Here is a 17,947-nt window from a genome sequence, read left to right as displayed (position 1 = left end):
ATTTCTCTAACGATAAGTACCTGGAGAATCTTCTCATGAATCTGTTGGCCATCTGTGTGTGTTCCTTGGGAAAATGTCTTTTCAAGTCTTCTGTTCATTTTTTTAATAGGATTATTTGAGTTTTTTTTTAATCTTAAGTTGTATGAGCTATTTATATATTTTGTACTTTAATCTATTGTTGGTCATATCATTTGCAGATATTTTCTGCCATTCAGTAGATGGTCTTTACTTTTTTTTTTTTTTTTTTTGTCTTTACATTTTTTGATTGTTTATTTTGCTTTACAAAAGCTTTTACATTTACTTCAATCCCATTTGTTTATCTTTGCCTCTGTTTTCTTTGCCTTAGGAGACAGAGCCAAAAGCATTCTGCTAATATGTATGTCAAAGAGCGTTCTGTGTATGTTTTCTTCTAGGAGTTTTATGGTTTCTGATGGTGTTTTAGTCACTATGTCGTGTCCGACTCTTGCGACTCCGTAAACTGTAGCCTGCCAGGCTCCTCTGTCCATGGAATTCTCCAGGCAAGAATACTGGAGTGGGTTGCCATTTCCTTATCCAGTGTATCTTCCCAACGCAGGAATCAAACCCAGGTCTCCTGCCTTGCAGGCAGATTCTTTACTGACTGAGCTACAAGAGAAGCCCAAGTTTCTAGTCTTGTATTTAGGTCTTTAATCCGTTTTGAGCTTTTTTTCATACATGATATGTAAAAATATTCCAATTTTATTCTTTTACATGAGCTGTCCAGTGTTTTCAGCACCATTTATTGGCCATACTGTCTTTTCTACATTGTATATTTTTGACTGCATTGTAGATTAGTTGACTCTAAGTGTGTGGGTTTATTTTTTGGTTCTTTATACTATTCCATTCATCTATGAGTCTGTTTTTGTATCAGTTTTATACGGTTTTCATTGCTGTAGCTTTGTAGTGTAGTGTAGAACCTGCCTGCCAGTGAGGGAGACACCAAAGACACAGGTTCGCTCCCTGGGTCGGGAAGATCCCCTGGAAAAGGAAATGGCAACCCACTCCAATATTCTTGCCTGGGATATCCCATGGACAGAGGAGCCCATGGGGTCACAGAGTTGAACACAACTGAGCACACACACACACACGTAGTGTAGTTCGAAGTCAACGACTGTGATACCCCTAGCTTTGTCCTTTGTTTATACTGCCTTGGCTCTTCAGAAGAATTATTTGTTCTAGTTCTGTGAAAAATATCATGAGTACTTTCCTAGGGGTTAAATTTCTGATTGCTTTGGGTAGTATGGAATTTTAACTGTATTGATTCTTTCAGTCCATGAGCACAGGATATCTTTCCACTTCTCTGTAATATCATCTTCAATTTCCTACACTGTTATATGGTTTTCAGAGTATAGGTCTTTATTTGGTTAAGTTTATTTCTAGTAATTGAATTCTTTTTTATTTGTTTTTCAAAGGAACTTTTTTTTTCTGCTTTCTTTTTCTGGTAATTCATTATTATGGTATAGAAAATAAACATTTTTTTATATTAATCCTGTATACTTTCCACTTCACTGAATTCATTTATTAGTTCTAATGGTTTTTTGATGGTTACTTTAGGGTTTTTTTATATATAGTACCATGTAATCTGTGAAGAGTGGCAATTGTACTTATCCTTTCCAATCTGGATGCCTTTTGTTTCTTTCTCTCATCTGATAGCTGTGACTGGGACATCCAATACTGCATTAAAGAGAAGTTATGAGAGTGGGCATTCTTGTCTTACTTCTGATTTTAAATGAAAAGCTTTCTGTATTCCATTGAGTATGATGTTAGCTGGGGCTTGTCATAAATGGCCTTCATTATGTTGAGATGTGTTCCCTCCATACCAACTTTGATGAGAGTCATTATCGTGAATAGATGGTGAATTTATTCAGTGTTTTTCCTGCATTAATTGAAATTATCTGTGATTTTTAGTACCCTTTTATTAATGTAGTATATGACATTGCTTGATGATCAGATTTTGAACCATTTTTTCATCCCTGGAATAAATCTCACTTGATCATTGTGAATAATCCATTTTATAGACTGTTGAATTCTATTTGCTAATATTTTGCAGAGAATTTTTGTATCTCTATACATAAGGATTATTGGCCTGTAATATAATTTTTTTTTATACTGCCTCTTTCAGGTTTTAGCATCAGGGTAATCGTGGTCTCATAGAAAGAATTTGGGAGTATTTCCACCTCTTCTCATTTTGAGAGTAGACATTAAGGGACTTCCCTGGTGGTCCAGTGTTTAAGACTATTTCAATGCAGGGGGCACTGATTCAATCCCTGGTGGTCAGAGAACTGGGATCCCATATGCTGTGTGGCACAAGCATATGTATTCAGCCTTCTTTATATGTGGGATAGAATTCTCCTGTGCAGCTGCCTTGCCTGGACTTTTAATTTGGGGGGAATTTTGATTGCTGATTCAGTTTCAACATTAGTAATCAGTCTACTTAGATTATCCATGGATTCCTATTCAGTTTTCAAAGGTTTTGTAATTCTAGATACATATTTCTCCTAGTTCAATTTATTGACATATAACTGTTTATAGTATACTTTCTTTTTTCTCATAGTATTCCCTTTTGATTACTTCTGTGTGTGTGGAATCAGTTATAATTTCTCCTCTTTCATTATTTATTTTGCTTATTTGGGTCTTCTTTTTTCCTTAATCAGACAGGCTAAAGCCTTATCAACACTAATTATCTTTTCAACAGACCTGCATTTGGGTTCACTGATCTTTTCTAATGTAGGGGACGTGGGGTTCTCTTATTTTCTCTCTGATGTTTATTACTTCTTTCCTTCTGCTAACTTAAGGCTTTGTTCTTCTTTTTCTAATTCCTTTGGATGGTAAATTAGGTTGTTTACTTGAGATTTTTCTTACATCTTGAGATAGGCCTGTATCATTATAAAATCCCCCATCATGACTACTTCTGCTGCATCCCATCAGTTTGGGGACGCTTTGTTTCTATTCTCATGTGTCTTGAGGTATTTTCCAATTTCTTTGTTGACCCATTCATTTTGTAGTAACATGTTGTTTGGTCTCCACATATTTGTTCTTTTCCCATTTTTCTTTCTGTAATTGATTTCTTTATTTCACAGCATTGTGGTCAGAAAAAATATTTGATATTATTTCGGTCCATTAAATTTGTTGAGCAGACATGTCATCTGTCTTGGAGAACATTCCATGTGCACTTGTGAAGAATGTTTATGTCTCTGTTTTGGGTTGGAATGTCCTGTAGGGTATCTATTAAGTCCAAATGGCCAAATGCGTCTTAAGACTACTGTTTTATTCTGGATTTTCTGTCTGGACGATCTGTCCAGTGATGCTGCTGCTAAGTCACTTCAGTCGTGTCTGACTCTGTGTGACCCCATAGATGGCAGCCCACCAGGCTCCCCCGTCCCTGGAATTTTCCAGGCAAGAACACTGGAGTGGGTTGCCATTTCCTTCTCCAGTGCATGAAAGTGAAAAGTGAAAGTGAAGTCGCTCAGTCGTGTCTGACTCCCAGCAACCCCATGGACTGCAGCCTACCAGGCTCCTCCATCCATGGGATTTTCCAGGCAGGAGTACTGGAGTGGGTTGCCATTGCCTTCTCTGCCACTGATGCTAGTTGGATGTTAAAATTCCCTATTATTATTGTATTTCTCTCAATGTCTCTTTATGTCTGTAAATACTTTATTTATTTAGCTTCTCCTGTATTAGATACACATTTGTTAACAGCTGTTACATTCTGTTGTGTTAATGCCTTTATCATTACATAATGTCCTTTGTCTTTTATTTAGACTTTGTCTTAAAGTCTACTTTGTCTACTCTGAGTATTGCTACTCCAAATTCTTGTTCGTTTGCCTTTATATGGACTATCTTTTTCCTATCCTTTCACTTTCAATCTGTATGTGTGTCTTTAGCTTTACTAATTTGTGATTATCCTGGGATTCATATGTTGACCTGTAACTAGATCTGCTTGTTTTAAATTAATAGTGATTTAATTTCAAGAACATTCTAAAAAAATCTATGTTATTTCTCCCTTGTTACACGTTTTTTGTCTTTAATGTCATATTCTTGTTTAACACTTAATTGATTGTTGTAGTTATAGTTTATCTGTACTTCCTTTGTACTTCCTTACTTAATCTTTGTACTTCCTTACTTAAATGGTTGTTACACAGGCTTTACTATATATTTACTTTACTAATGGGACTTTTCTTTCCTATACATTCTTCTGCTCATAGCCTTTTCTTTTCCACTTAAGAGAAGACCCTTTACTATTTCTCTTAGAGTTGTTTTAGATTTGATGAACTCCTCTAGTTTTTGCTTACCTGAAAGTTCTTTGTCTCACCTTCGATTTTGAAAGATAACCTTGCTGGGTAGAGTATCTTTAATTTGTAGGTTTTTCCCTTTTAGCACTTTCAAAGTATATGCCCCTCTGTCCTGCAAGGTTTCTGCAGAAAAATCAGTTGATAGCCTTAAGTGGGTCCCTTGTATATGACTCCTTGTTTTTTCTTACTGCCTTTAGAAGTCTCTGTTTACCTTTTGAATTTTAATTATGATATATTTTTGTGTGTGTCTCTGGGTTCATCTTGATTGAGACTCTGTGCTTTCTGTAGCTGGATATCTGTTTCATTCTTCCATTTGGGGAAATTTTCAGTCATTCTTGTTGTTGTTGTTCAGTTGCTAAGATGTGTCTGACTTTGTGATCTGTGGACTGCAGCACGTCAGTCTTCACTGTCTTTAAGTATCTCCCAGAGTTTTCTCTGGGAAATTCATGTCTTTGAGTCAGTGATGCTATCTAACCATCTTATCTCTGCCACCCACTTCTCCTTTTGCCTTCAGTCTTTCCCAGCATCATGGTTTTTTCTAGTGAGTCAGCTCTTTGCATCAAGTGGCCAAGGTATTGGAATTTCAGCTTCAGCATCAGTCCTTCCAATGAGTATTCAGAGTTGATTCCTTTAGGATCCACTGGTTTGATCTCCTTGTATCCCAAGGGACTCTCAAAAATCTTCTCCAGAACCACAATTCAAAAGCATGAATACTTTGGCACTGAGTCTTCTTTATGATCCAACTCGCACATCCATACATGACTACTGGAAAAACAACTTTGAATAAACAGACCTTTGTTGGCAAGTGATGTCTCTTCTATTTAATACACTGTCTAGGTTTGTCATAGGTTTTTTTTCCAAAGACCAAACGTCTTTTAACTTCATGGCTGCAGTCACCATCCACAGTGATTTTGGAGATAATGAAAATATGGTTTCTGCTTCTACTTTTCTGCCCCTTCTCTTTGCCATGAAGTGATGGGAACAGATACCATGATTGACTTAGGGTTTTTAACGTTGAGTTTTAAGCCAGCCTTTTTACTCTCCTCTTTCACCCTCATCTAAGGAAGCTCCTTAGTTCCTCTTCACGTTCTGTCATTAGAGTGGTATCATCTGCATTTCCGAGGTTGTTGATGATGTCTCCTAGCAGTCTTGATTCCTACTTGTGATTCATCCCGTCTTGCTGAAGGCAATGGCACCCCACTCCAGTACTCCTGCCTGGAAAATCCCATGGATGGAGGAGCCTGGTAGGCTGCAGTCCATGGGGTTGCTGGGAGTCAGACACGACTGAGCGACTTCACTTTTACTTTTCACTTTCATGCATTGGAGAAGGAAATGGCAACCCATTCCAGTGTTCTTGCCTGGAGAATCCCAGGGACGGGGGGAGCCTGGTGGGCTGCCGTCTATGGGGTCACACAGAGTCGGACACGACTGAAGTGACTTAGCAACAGCATTGATATTGAATAAGCAAGGTGACAATATACAGCCTTCTTGTACTCCTTTCTCAACTTTGAACCAGTCACCCTTCCTTGTCTGCTTCACTTGCTTTTTGATCCACATACACGTTTGTCAAGGAACAGTTAAGGTGGTCTGGTATTCTCACTCATTAGAATTTTCCACAGTTTGTTGTGATCCACCCAGTCAAAGGCTATAGCATACTTAATGAAGCAGAAGTAGATGAATTTCTGAAACTCCCTTGCCTTCCTATGGTCCATAAGTGTTGGCAATTTGATCTCTGTTTCCTCTGCATTTTCTAAACCCAGGTTGTACATCAGGAAGTTCTCGGTTCATGTATTGTTGAAGCCTAGCTTGAAAGATTTTTGAGCATAGCCTTACTAGCATATGTGCTGTTGCTGCTGCTGCTAAGTCACTGCAGTCATGTGCGACTCTGTGTGACCCCGTGGACAGCAGCCCACCAGGCTCCTCCGTCCACAGGATTGTCTAGGCAAGAATACTGGAGTGGGTTGCCATTTTCTTCTCCAGCATATATGAAAAGGGTGCAATTGTATGGAAGTTTGAACATTTTGGGGCATTGGCCTTCTTTGGGATTGGAATGAAAACTGTCCTTTTTCAGGCCTGTGGCCACTGCTGGGTTTTCCAAATTTGCAGACGTATTGAGTGCAGCACTTGAACATCATCATCTTTTAGGATTTTAAATGGCTCAGCTGGAATTCCATCACCTCCACTATCTCTGTTTGTAGTAATGCATCCTAAGGCCTACTTGATTTCACACTCCAGGATGTCTGTCTCTAGGTGAGTGAGCACACCATCATGGTTATCCGTGTCATTAATACTTTTTTTTTAATAGGTCTTCTGTGTATTTTTGCCACCTTTTCTTAATCTTCCCTGGTTCTGTTTGATGATACCGTTTCTGTCTTTTATCATGCCCATGCTTGCATGAACATCCTTCATATGTCCAATTTTCTTGAAGATATGTCTAGTCTTTCCCATTCTGTTGTTTTCCTCTATTAACTTTGTTTTTTGTTTGTTTGTTTGTTTTGTTTTGTTTTGTTTTTTCATTTAAGCAGGCCATTTAAGTCAGACACGACTGAGCGACTTCACTTTCACTTTTCACTCCCATGCATTGGAGAAGGAAATGGCAACCCACTCCAGTGTTCTTGCCTGGAGAATCCCAGGGGCGGCGGAGCCTGGTGGGCTGCTGTCTATGGGGTTGCAGAGTTGGACATGACTGAAGCAACTTAGCAGCAGCAGCAGCATGTTTTTTATTTCAGTCATTTTATTCTTCACATCTGACTGGTTCTTTTTTATTGTTTATGTTCCTTGTTACAACTTTAACTATGTTCATTCATTCTTTTCTCCAGTTATCATTCTTATTTGTTGCTCTTCTTTAGTCACCAAGTCACGTCCAACTCTTTGCAACCCTTTGGACTAACAGGGTCTTCTGTCCATGACATTTCCCAGGCAAGAATCCTGGAGTGGGTTGGCATTTCCTTTTCCAAGGAATATTCCTGATCAAGGGATCGAACCCATGTCTCCTGCATTGGCAGATGGGTTCTTTACCACTGAATGACCTGGAAAGCCGTAGCATTCTTGTGCTTTACATTTTGTGTTGGTTTCTGCCATATAACTGAGAATCAGTCACAAGTTTACATAATATGTATGTATGTATGTATCACTTCCCTCCTGAGTCTCCCTCTTCTTCCCACATCCCACCCCTCTTGGTCATCACAGAGTACCAGACTGGACTCCCTTTGTTATTAAGCAACTTCCCACTAGTATTTTACACATGATAGTGTATATATGTCAGTGCTGCTTTCTGAATACAGCCCAACCTCACCTTCCCCTTCTGTGTCCACAGTTTCTTCTCTGCCAGGTTCATAAGTACCATTTAGCTATATTCCATGTATATGCGTTAATATATGATTCTTGTTTTTTTTCTCTTTCTGACTTCACTCTGTATAAGATGGTCTAGGTTCATCCACTCAGACTTGTTCCTGTTTATAGCTGGGTAAAATCCACTGTATTACTGTACCATAATTGCTGTATCCATTCATCTGTCACTGGACATCTAGATTGCTTCCATTTCCTAGCTATTGTAAATATTGCTGCAATAAATACTATAATTTAGTAGTGAGATTTCTGAGTCATATGGTAGATTTATTCTTAATTTTTAAAGGAATCTACATATTGTTTTCCATCTGGCTGTATCAGTTTCCTTTTCCACCAGCATTCCCTTGCTGCTTTTAATCATTTTTCTTTGTGTTTAATTTTTGTTAGTTTGAATAATATGTATGTTGGTGTCGTTCTTTTGAGGTTTTTCTTTAGGAGAGACTCTGGGCTTCCTGGACTTGGGTGACTATTTCCTTTCCCCTCACCCTAAGGAAGTTTCCAACTGTAATCTCAAATATTTTCTCATACCCTTTTCCTCTTCTTCTTCTGAAACCCCTGTCATTTGAATATTGGAGCATTTAATTTTGTCCCAGAGTCTTTAAGACTGTTCTCATTTCTTTTTCCTTCTTTTTTCTCTATTCTTCTCTGCTTTGGTTATTTCCACCATTCTATCTTCCAACTCATTTATCCATTCTTCTGCCTCAGTTATTCTGCTATTGGTTCCCTCCAGTGTATTTTTATTTCAGTTCTTATGTTTTTCATTGTTGATCGTCTGTTCTTTGTCTCTTATATGCTAAGTCACTTCAGTCGTGTCTGACTCTTCGCAACCCCATGGATTGCAACCTAACAGGCTCCTCCGTCCATGGGATTTTCCAAGCAAGAGTATTGGAGTGGGGTGCCATTGCTGTCTCTTACAGGTCCTTGTTAAATGTTTCTTTAACATTCTCAATCTGTGCCTCTGTTCTTTATCCGTGCCCACATACTATTTCTGAGGTCTTGTATCATCTTTAATATCATTACACTGAATTCTTTTTCAGGTAGACTGCCTATTTCATCTTCATTTGCTTCATCTGGTGAAGCCCTGGAATTCTTTTACTAATGCTTTAAACTGATTATTTCGTATATTATTTATCTGTGTTAAATTAGTTGTTTCATCTATGTTTTATCCTTGTTCTTTTGTTTGAAACAAATTCCTTTATCTTCTCATTTTATTTCATTTTCTCTGTGAAATTAAGTGAAACATTTACCTATCTCATCTTTGAAGGTGTGCCCTTTTGTAGGTCCCTATGCAGTCTTTGTGTGCAGTAGCTTTGGTGGGAGAGCTGGATTTAAGCAGAGAAGAATCTTCCTTGGCAGTCCCTTGAGTGAGGCTCCACGTTCCACTACAGTGCTTGATCCCTGGTAGTGGAGCTCGGATCCCACAAGCTGTGTGGCATGGGCAAAATTTAAGAAATAAAACTTTAAAAATTAAAATAAAGGGGCTTCCTTGGTGGCTCAGTGGTGAAGAGTCCACCTGCCAATGCAGTGGGTATGGGTTTGATCTCTGGTCCAGGAAGATCCCACATGCCACAGAGCAACTAAGACTGTGTGCCACAACTATTGAGCCTGTGCTCTAGAGCCTGGGTACTGCATTACTGAACCCACATGCTGCAACTACTAATAAGTCCATTCACCCTAGAGCCTGTGCTCCAGAACAAGAGAAGCCAACCCAATGAAAAGCCCATGCACAACTACAGAGTAGCCCCAGCTCACTGTAACTGAGTATGGCAAAGAAGACCCAGCATAGCCAAAAATAAGTAAATAAATCTTTAAAACAAAAAATAAAATGTGGTCAGCACAGATTATGTCTTTCCTCGGGGCGTCCTTGTTAGGAAGTTGTGCTGGTGATACAATGGCTAGAGCCAGAGCCCTGTGTGAGCTGTTTTTCTCCTGTGCACAGTGGCTATCACTACCCTGTCATCAGGAGCAGGAGCCAGGTCTGGTTCCAAGGTCCTGGAAGCAGAAGCCCTGAATGTTGCCTCTCAGTCGGTTCTATTCTCTCCATGTTTGCACTCTCTCTGCTCCCACCAACTGTACCTTTGCCTTGGAGGAAGCAACGCTGGAACAGGAGGGGTTTTGTGGGCCAGACACACACTGAGACTGTCTAGGAAGCCAGTCAGGTATACAGACAGCTCCTGATCCACAACCTCCACAAGTCCCAGCACTGGCCTAACTCACCTTATTCAGATACAGTACTGGGTCCAGATCTGCTGCATACCCTCAAGTGTGCACTCTACTTGACAGCAAACACTAAAACCAGATCAATTCCCCTCCTTTCCTACCTGACTCTGTGGGTCATTTTTACAGCCTTGGTTTTAGACATCATTCTGTCTCCAGTTTGTTTTCAGTGGGAAGGGGCTCCATATAGATGTATTTTTGATATGTTCCTGAGGGGGAGGTGAGCTCAGGGTCCTACTTCACCTGCTTTCCTCTCAATGTGACATTCTCTGAGTGTGCAGGGATATTCAGGAATTTCAAACTAGAATGGAATGACTTTCACACAGCAGTTGTGGGAATTATGATCATCTCTGAATGCCCATGCCTTCTTTCTTTTCTCATAGGTCTTCTTTCTAAGGACCCTTTATGCGATCGTGAGGAAAAGATAGAGGCAAGACAGGATGGTAGCTGAGTGTTTGAGGGATTGTTCTCAGGTAAGAAGACAGGGCATCCATAAACAGAGTGAGCTACTGCATGCACCACATGAAAACATTTCCTTCTGGTTAGACCTATGTACACAGCTTCTTAAATAAAGCTAGTCTGAGTCCCTTTTGAATTTCCTCCCCATGTGAAAGGTCTCATATTGATGAGGGATTACTCTGAATAATCTTAGTATTTCAGTAATTACCTTCTGATAGTGTGTCATGATTGCTGCTGCATTTGTTTTATTTTAACTATTCTGACATGGTACAGAATGAGGGTATATATTTCTTAGTGACCTTATTTATTAGCTTGCCCAATTATGTGTAATTTGTTTAGGACTGTGTTACTGGTTCCATATCAATCACGAGTGGGTGTAGCTAGAAAGGAGAGCTAAGACCATTGTGTCCTGGAAGAGATGATGAGAGACCTTGAGGCCCTCTGTTGATATTGGGGCTCCCTTCCTCATTCTCCACTGTACATTGTTGGAGATCTTACTTTACTGAAACTACTTTGTGTGTGATGGTTTAGGACTCAGTGACCTTCACTGATGTGGCTGTGTACTTCAACCAGGAAGAGTGGACTTTACTGAATGCCTTTCAAAGAAAGCTATATAGAAATGTGATGCTGGAAAACTACAAGAACCTGACCACAGCAGGTAAGGCTGCCATCATTCCATTACACTCTTAGGGAATGGACATATATGTGCTGTAGCTTCTATGTTCCAAGATGGGTGATGCCAATCTGAACACAATGGAAACTACTAGACACTCGTATCTAAGGAATGAGTTTTACTCCAGTATACTTTCTGTAACAATGTGCTTTGAGAATTAACAGCATTATCATGACTCTTGTTTGAAAAATGCATTCTCAAGAGTTCACCTTTGGCATAGTGAATGAAACTTAGAAATTTGGGCCCAGTTATCTGTTTTTTGGTTTTTGTTTTTTGTTTGTTTTTTTTTTTCAGTTATCTGTTTTAACAGGCAGTGGGCATGATTCTTGAAACCAGCATTTGGCAACCACTAGTTTAGCAGCTTCTCCATGAAACCAAACATCTCTTTTACATTTACTTCATTTCCCATTTAACAACATTCTCAGTGCTTTGTAAATGTTCACATAGGTCTGAATATGTTTTTCACTGACCACAGATACAATCTCTTTGACACACAGAAAGAGGAGCTATTTGCCTTTTTATCTCTTTAAAAATTATTACCACATTCATTCTAATGACTTGATTAGATATAGGGCCTGATTCATGGGAAGGTTTGTCATGCTTGGCAGGGACTTTTTCATTAATATATCTTTCCTCATGAACAGGATATCAGGCAATCAAACCCACTTTAATCTCTTGGTTGGAACAAGACTTATTAAAAACTGTGGAGAGAGGAATCCTCCAAGGTGAGCAATTATAAAGAACTTCCCATGTCAATTCAATTTCAGTGTGTTTTGAATTTATAAGAAGGAGGCTTATTGAAATGTGCTTTCTCTCAGAAGGCTGAGGATATTGGTTTCTAATGTTCCGTGGCTTCTTGAACTTCTCATACATACATACATTAAATCAGACTTTCCTGTGATCTCACAAAATAGCCTTTTCTTTCTGTATTAGTTAAATATATATATATATATATTTTTTTTTTTTTTTTTTTTGAGGGGTGGGGGCGCTGTATATAGGCTTTTTGTTGCTGCTTGCAGGCTTTCTCTAGTTGTAGCGATCAGGGGCTACTCTACTTTTGGTGTGCAGGCTTCTCATTGGGTAGTTTCTCTTGTTGCAGACAATGAGCTCTAGGGCCTCCAGACTTACTAGTTGTATCACTTGGGCTCTACAGTGCAGGCTCAGTTGTAGCACACAGCCTTGGCTCTTCCACAGCACATGCCATATTAGTTTCAGGACCAGAGATCTCACATGTGTCCCCTGCATTGGTAGGCAGATTCTTAATCACTGGACCACCAGTGAAGTCCCTTAGTTTTATCATGTAGATGTATATTCTTTGTCCAGAACTTTCCCTAATAATATTCTCTTTTCTTCCTTTTTACTCTCCATAGACTCATCTTTTAAATCAAGTACTCAATACATATATATATTCTTGCTTAATTTTTGTCATTGTCAAATTCCTCACGTGTGTCTTGCCTTTTTAAAAGATATGTTAAATTGGAAACTTATACAGATGAGCCTTATTGTTTTTAACCCCTTTAACATCCACTTCTTTGTGCAAAGTCTTAAATTTATTATTCTCTTTTCCTTTAGAATGGGAAATGCAACTTATATCCAATGACTTGGGAATTCAGCAGGATATTTTGCCAGAAAAAACATCAAATAGGGTACAAATGGTAAGATCAGTAAGTTTCATTCATAAAAAATACTTATTTTCCTTTTAGTTAATATTGGGATTTCCATACAGCATGAACATTAGTGATAGATATTTGAGTGGCATTCACCCCAGATAGCAGTGTCTATCAACAAATTCTGATTATGATCAACTTGGGAATATCCTAACCCAAGGTTCAAAATAGTTGCTGCAGACTTCCTACAAGGAATCATTCCCATGTATATAATTAGACAACGAACTTTGAGAACAATTCAATGAAATTGTAGTGAACTGTTTTATGATTACAGTATATGGCACCTCATTGTGTCAAAAGATTTCATCATTTAACTTTAAAGAAATCAACAGGGCAGGAAGTGTATGAATATAACAGAGATGGTAAAAATCATCATCCTCTCTGTAATGATGTTTCTGTTTTGAGATGGGTAGGATCCGTTAATGAATCTGAGAGATCTTTGAATCATCATCCATCCATTTCTCCACAGACACAAAGCCATAATGGACAGGAACTGTATGACTGTGAGCACAGCTGGAAAGACTTCAGTGACAGTGACTACTTGTACCATAGTACACAAAGGAGAACTGAAAATGGAGGCAATTCTCATGAATATAATCATTATGGAAAAAGCTTCCTTATTCTACACAATGAATCCTTTACTGGAGAAAAATGTTCCATGTTTAATCAGTATGGAAAAGCCATCAGGCTGACTCCAGATACTGTGTACTGTCAATCTAGCATACAAGAGAAAGCCTTAGAACACAGAGATTGTGGGCAGTCCTTTGCTAATGGGTCTTTTCTTCAGGCACAAGTGAGAGCTCAGAAGAAAAAAAGACATGACAATTGGAATGAATGTGGGAGAGCTTCCATTCAGTCAACAAGCCTCCAGGCACATGTACCAACTCACACAGCTAACAAACATTACATATATGGGGATTCTGGAAAAGTCTCCGATGCAACCCTAAGCCATAGACGACATATAAAAACACGCACTGTAGAGAAGCCTTTTCAGTGTGACACATGTGGGAAAGCCTTTGGATCATCCTCATACCTACGCATTCACATACGAATTCACACTGGAATAAAACCCTACAAATGTAAGAGATGTGGGAAAGCATTTGTATCCTCCTCATACTTTCAAGTTCACAGTCGAATTCATGCTGGAATAAAACCCTACAAATGTAAGGAATGTGGGAAAGACTTCTCTCAATCCTCAAACCTCACTGGACATATGAAAACTCACACTAGAGACCAGCCCTATAAGTGTAAGGTATGTGGGAAAGACTTCCATCGATCCTCAGACCTCACTGGACATACGAAAACTCACACTGGAGAGCAACTGTATAAATGTAAGGAATGTGGGAAAGCCTTTGGGTCATCCTCACACCTTTGTGTTCACAGTCAAATTCACACTGGAATAAAAATATACAAATGTCAAGAATGTGGGAAAACCTTCACTGGTTCCTCTCGCCTTATTGAACACATGAACACTCACACTGGAGAGAAGCCTTTTAAGTGTGACACGTGTGGGAAAACCTTCACTCAATCCTCATGCCTTACTAAACATATGAAAATACACACTGGAGAAAAGCCTCTTAAGTGTGACATATGTGGGACAACTTTTACTCAAACTTCATACCTTACTCAGCATATGAGAACACACACTGGAGAGAAGCCGTTTAAGTGTGACAAATGTGGAAAGGCCTTTGCTGCTTACTCATATCTTAGTAACCATTTCAGAACTCACACTGGAGAGAAGCCTTTTAAGTGTGACACATGTGGGAAAACCTTCGTTCAATCCTCAGGCCTTTCTCAACATAAGAAAACTCACACTGGAGAAAAGCCTTTTAAATGTGACATATGTGGGAAAACCTTCAGTCAATCCTCATACCTTTCTCGGCATATGAGAACACACACTGGAGAGAAGCCTTATAAGTGTGACACATGTGGGAAAGGCTTTGGGTTTTCTTCTATTCTTCGTAGACATTTACAGTCTCATACTGGTGAGAAGACTGCTAAATGTGAAAAATGTGGGAAAACCTTCACTCGAGCCTCAGGCCTTACTCAACATATGAAAACACACACTGGAGAGAAGCCTTATAAGTGTGACAAATGTGGGAAGGCCTTTGTTGACTCCTCGTGTCTTACTAAACACTTTAGAACACACACTGGAGAGAAGCCTTTTAAGTGTGACAAGTGTGGGAAGTCCTTTGCTGTTTCCTCTCGTCTTACCAAACATTTTAGAACTCACACTGGAGAGAAGCCTTTTGAGTGCAATACATGTGGGAAAACATTTACCACTTCTTTGTCTGTTACCATGCACAAGTGAAGGCACACTGGAGAGAAACCATATTCTTGTAAGGAACGTGGGTAAACCTTTTTATGTTCCTCAATACTTACTTCCTATGTACAATGACATTGGGAGAAAAGCCATTGGAACATGATATGTGGGAAAGCCCTTGCTGATTACTCCTGTCTTAACATTTTGTTTTTAATATTTGACTGCACTGTGCAGCATATGAAACCTTAGTTCTCCAACTGGAGATCTAACGTGTGCCCCCTGTATTGGAAGGTAGAGCCTTAACCACTGTAGAACCAAGGAGGTCCCCTACTAAACATTTTCAAAATCAACACAGGAGAGAATCCTTTTGAAGGTAATAAACATGGGAAAGGATTGATTCACCAATTCTTCACCCTTTACCATTCACTACTGTATGCACACTGGAAAAACACTGTAAATTTCAGGAATATGGGGATCCGTTTTATCATTCATATCTCAGTAGTAATGGAAAAAAGTAAGGAGACTAGCTAAGGATTTCCTTCTGCCTGAATCTATCATGTCTTGTCTCTAGAGCAAAGCCTAGAGTTCTTGATCACAATACACACACACAGTTCAACCGATGGTGACTCCTGCACACCAGGTCCCTGCAGTGGCATGAAAGATGAGGTGATGCCTTTGCACCAGCCAGGTAGATTGGAGCCCAGATACCTACACGCGCAGTTCCAGGAGCTACTGGGCTCCCCTGAGCTGGGAATACAGAGCACTGTCTTGTGGGGGCTTCTTCCTTGAAATACTTCTTGCAGGCTGATGTGTGTCAAGACTCACCCTTCTTTTTGTAGATGACATAATCCTATATGTATAAAACTCTAAAGATGCCTCCAGAAAATCATTAGAGCTAATCAATTAATTTAGCAAAGTTGGAAGAAATAAAATTAATACATGGAAATCCTTTGCATTCTTGTACATTAACATTGAAAAATAAGAGATACTAAGGAAACAATTCCATCACCATCACAACACAAAGAATAAAATACCAAGGAATAAACCTACCTAAGCAGACAAAAGATCTCTGTACAGAAAATTTTAAGATACTGATGAAAAAAATCAAAAGTAACACAAACAGTTGGAGACATGTATCATGTTGTTATTAGAAGAATCAATATTCTGAAAATGACTGTACTATCCAGTGATATCTACAGATTCAGTGCAATACTGATGGCATTTTTCACAGAACTAGAGAAAAAAATTTTTTTAGTTTGTCTGGAAATTCAAGACCCCAAATAGCCAAAGCAGTCTTGAGAAAGAGAGTGGAGGTGGAGCAATCAACCTTCATGACTTCAGACTATACTACAAAGCTACAGTCATTAAGACAGTATGGTCCTGGCACAGAAACATAGACCAATGATAAAAGATATAAAGCCCAGAGGTAAACCCACACACCTGTGGGCACCTTTTCTTGGACAACGGAGGCAAGAATATACAATGGACTTAAGACAGCCTCTTTTAAAAGTGGTACTGGAAAAACTGGACAGCCTCATGTAAAAGAATGAAATTAGAACACTTCCTAACACCATACACAAAATAAATTTAAAATGGATTAAAAACCTAAATGTAAGGCCAGAAATTATAATATTCTTAGAGGAAAATATAGGCAGAACACTCTTTGACATAAATGACAGCATTCTCTCTTTGACCTACCTCCTAGTGTAATAAAAATAAAAACAAAAATAAATGGGACCTAATTAAATGTTCTAGCACATGAAAGGAAGCTATAAACAAGATGAAAAGACAACCCTCAGAATGGGAGAAAATAATTGCAGTGAAACAACTGAAAAAGGATTAATCTACAGAATATATAAGCAGCTTAGGCAAATCAAATACCAAAGAACAATCCAGTCAAAAAATCAGCAGAAGACCTACACAGACATTTCTCTAAATAATACATAGAGGTGGCCCCCAAACACATGAAAAGATGTTCCACATCACTCATTATGAGTGAAATACAAATTAAATCTACAATGAGGTATCATCTCACATTGGTCAGAATGCCCGTCATCAAAAGATCTAAAACAGTAAATGTTGGAGAAGATGTGGAGAAAAGGGAACCTTCTTATATTGTTGGTGGGAATGTAAGTTGATACATCCACTATGAAGAACAGTATGGAGATTTCTTCAAAAACTAGGACTAAAACTAATGTGACCCAGCATCCCACTGCTGGGCATATACCATGAGAAAACCATAATTGAAAACAACACATGTACCCCAGTGTTCATTGCAGCACAGTTTGCAATGGATAGGACAGAGAAGCAAGCTTTATGTTCATTGACAGATGAATGAATAAAGAAGTTGTGGTACATATATACAACTGAATATTACTCACCAATACAAGCAACGTACTCAAGTCAGTTCTGGTGAAGTGGATGAACCTAGAGCCTGTTACACAGAGTGAAGTAACTCAAAAAGAGAAAAACAAAGATTGCAGACTAATACTTATGTATGTGATTTAGTTGCTAAGTCATGTCCAACTCTTGTGACCCCATGGACTGTAGCCTGCCTGGGTCTCTGTCCATAGGATTTTCCATGCAGGAATACTGGGATGGGTTGCCATTTCCTTCTCCAAACACATACATATGGAACCTAAAAACTTATATTTGTCAACCTATTTACAGGGAAGCCATAGAAATGCAGACCTGGAGAACAGACTTTTGGACCGAGGCTGAAAGGGAGGAGGTGGGGCAAATTAAGAGAACGGTATTTGAATCTGCTTGTAACACGGGAGACCTAGGTTTGATCCCTGAGTTGGGAAAATCCCCTGGAGAAGGGAACAACTACCCACTCCAATATCCTTGCCCAGAGAATTCCAGGGCCAGAAGAGCCTGGTGGGTTACAGTCCATGGGGTCCCAAAGAGTTGGACACAACTGATCAACTTGGAAAATCACTTAGTCAGACACTACTGAGCAACTCACTCATTGACATATACACTACCATGTGTACAATAGATAGCTAAT

General features: G+C 39.1%; 1 protein-coding gene across 2 annotated transcripts in view; it reads left to right on the top strand.

Moving 5' to 3' along the window:
• LOC102403487 (zinc finger protein 266) overlaps nt 1-17,947 on the top strand; it is a 66,856-nt gene that overhangs the window by 10,357 nt on the left and 38,552 nt on the right. Inside the window, exons 2-6 of one of the 2 annotated variants that reach the window (XM_006044416.4) lie at nt 10,259-10,348; nt 10,866-10,992; nt 11,652-11,732; nt 12,580-12,662; nt 13,144-16,898. In XM_006044416.4, coding sequence (XP_006044478.3) covers nt 10,316-10,348; nt 10,866-10,992; nt 11,652-11,732; nt 12,580-12,662; nt 13,144-14,985 — 2,166 coding nt within the window. In that variant the 5' untranslated portion in view covers nt 10,259-10,315 and the 3' untranslated portion in view covers nt 14,986-16,898. Of the gene's footprint in view, nt 1-10,258; nt 10,349-10,865; nt 10,993-11,651; nt 11,733-12,579; nt 12,663-13,143; nt 16,899-17,947 lie in introns of those variants that run through there. The other variant, XM_044948657.2, reaches the window with a different exon arrangement.

The sequence above is a fragment of the Bubalus bubalis genome, chromosome 9, assembly GCF_019923935.1.
Source record: "Bubalus bubalis isolate 160015118507 breed Murrah chromosome 9, NDDB_SH_1, whole genome shotgun sequence".
NCBI lineage: Eukaryota > Metazoa > Chordata > Mammalia > Artiodactyla > Bovidae > Bubalus > Bubalus bubalis.
The sequence above is the reverse complement of the archived record's forward strand: the minus strand, read 5'-3'. Positions and strand labels throughout refer to the sequence as shown.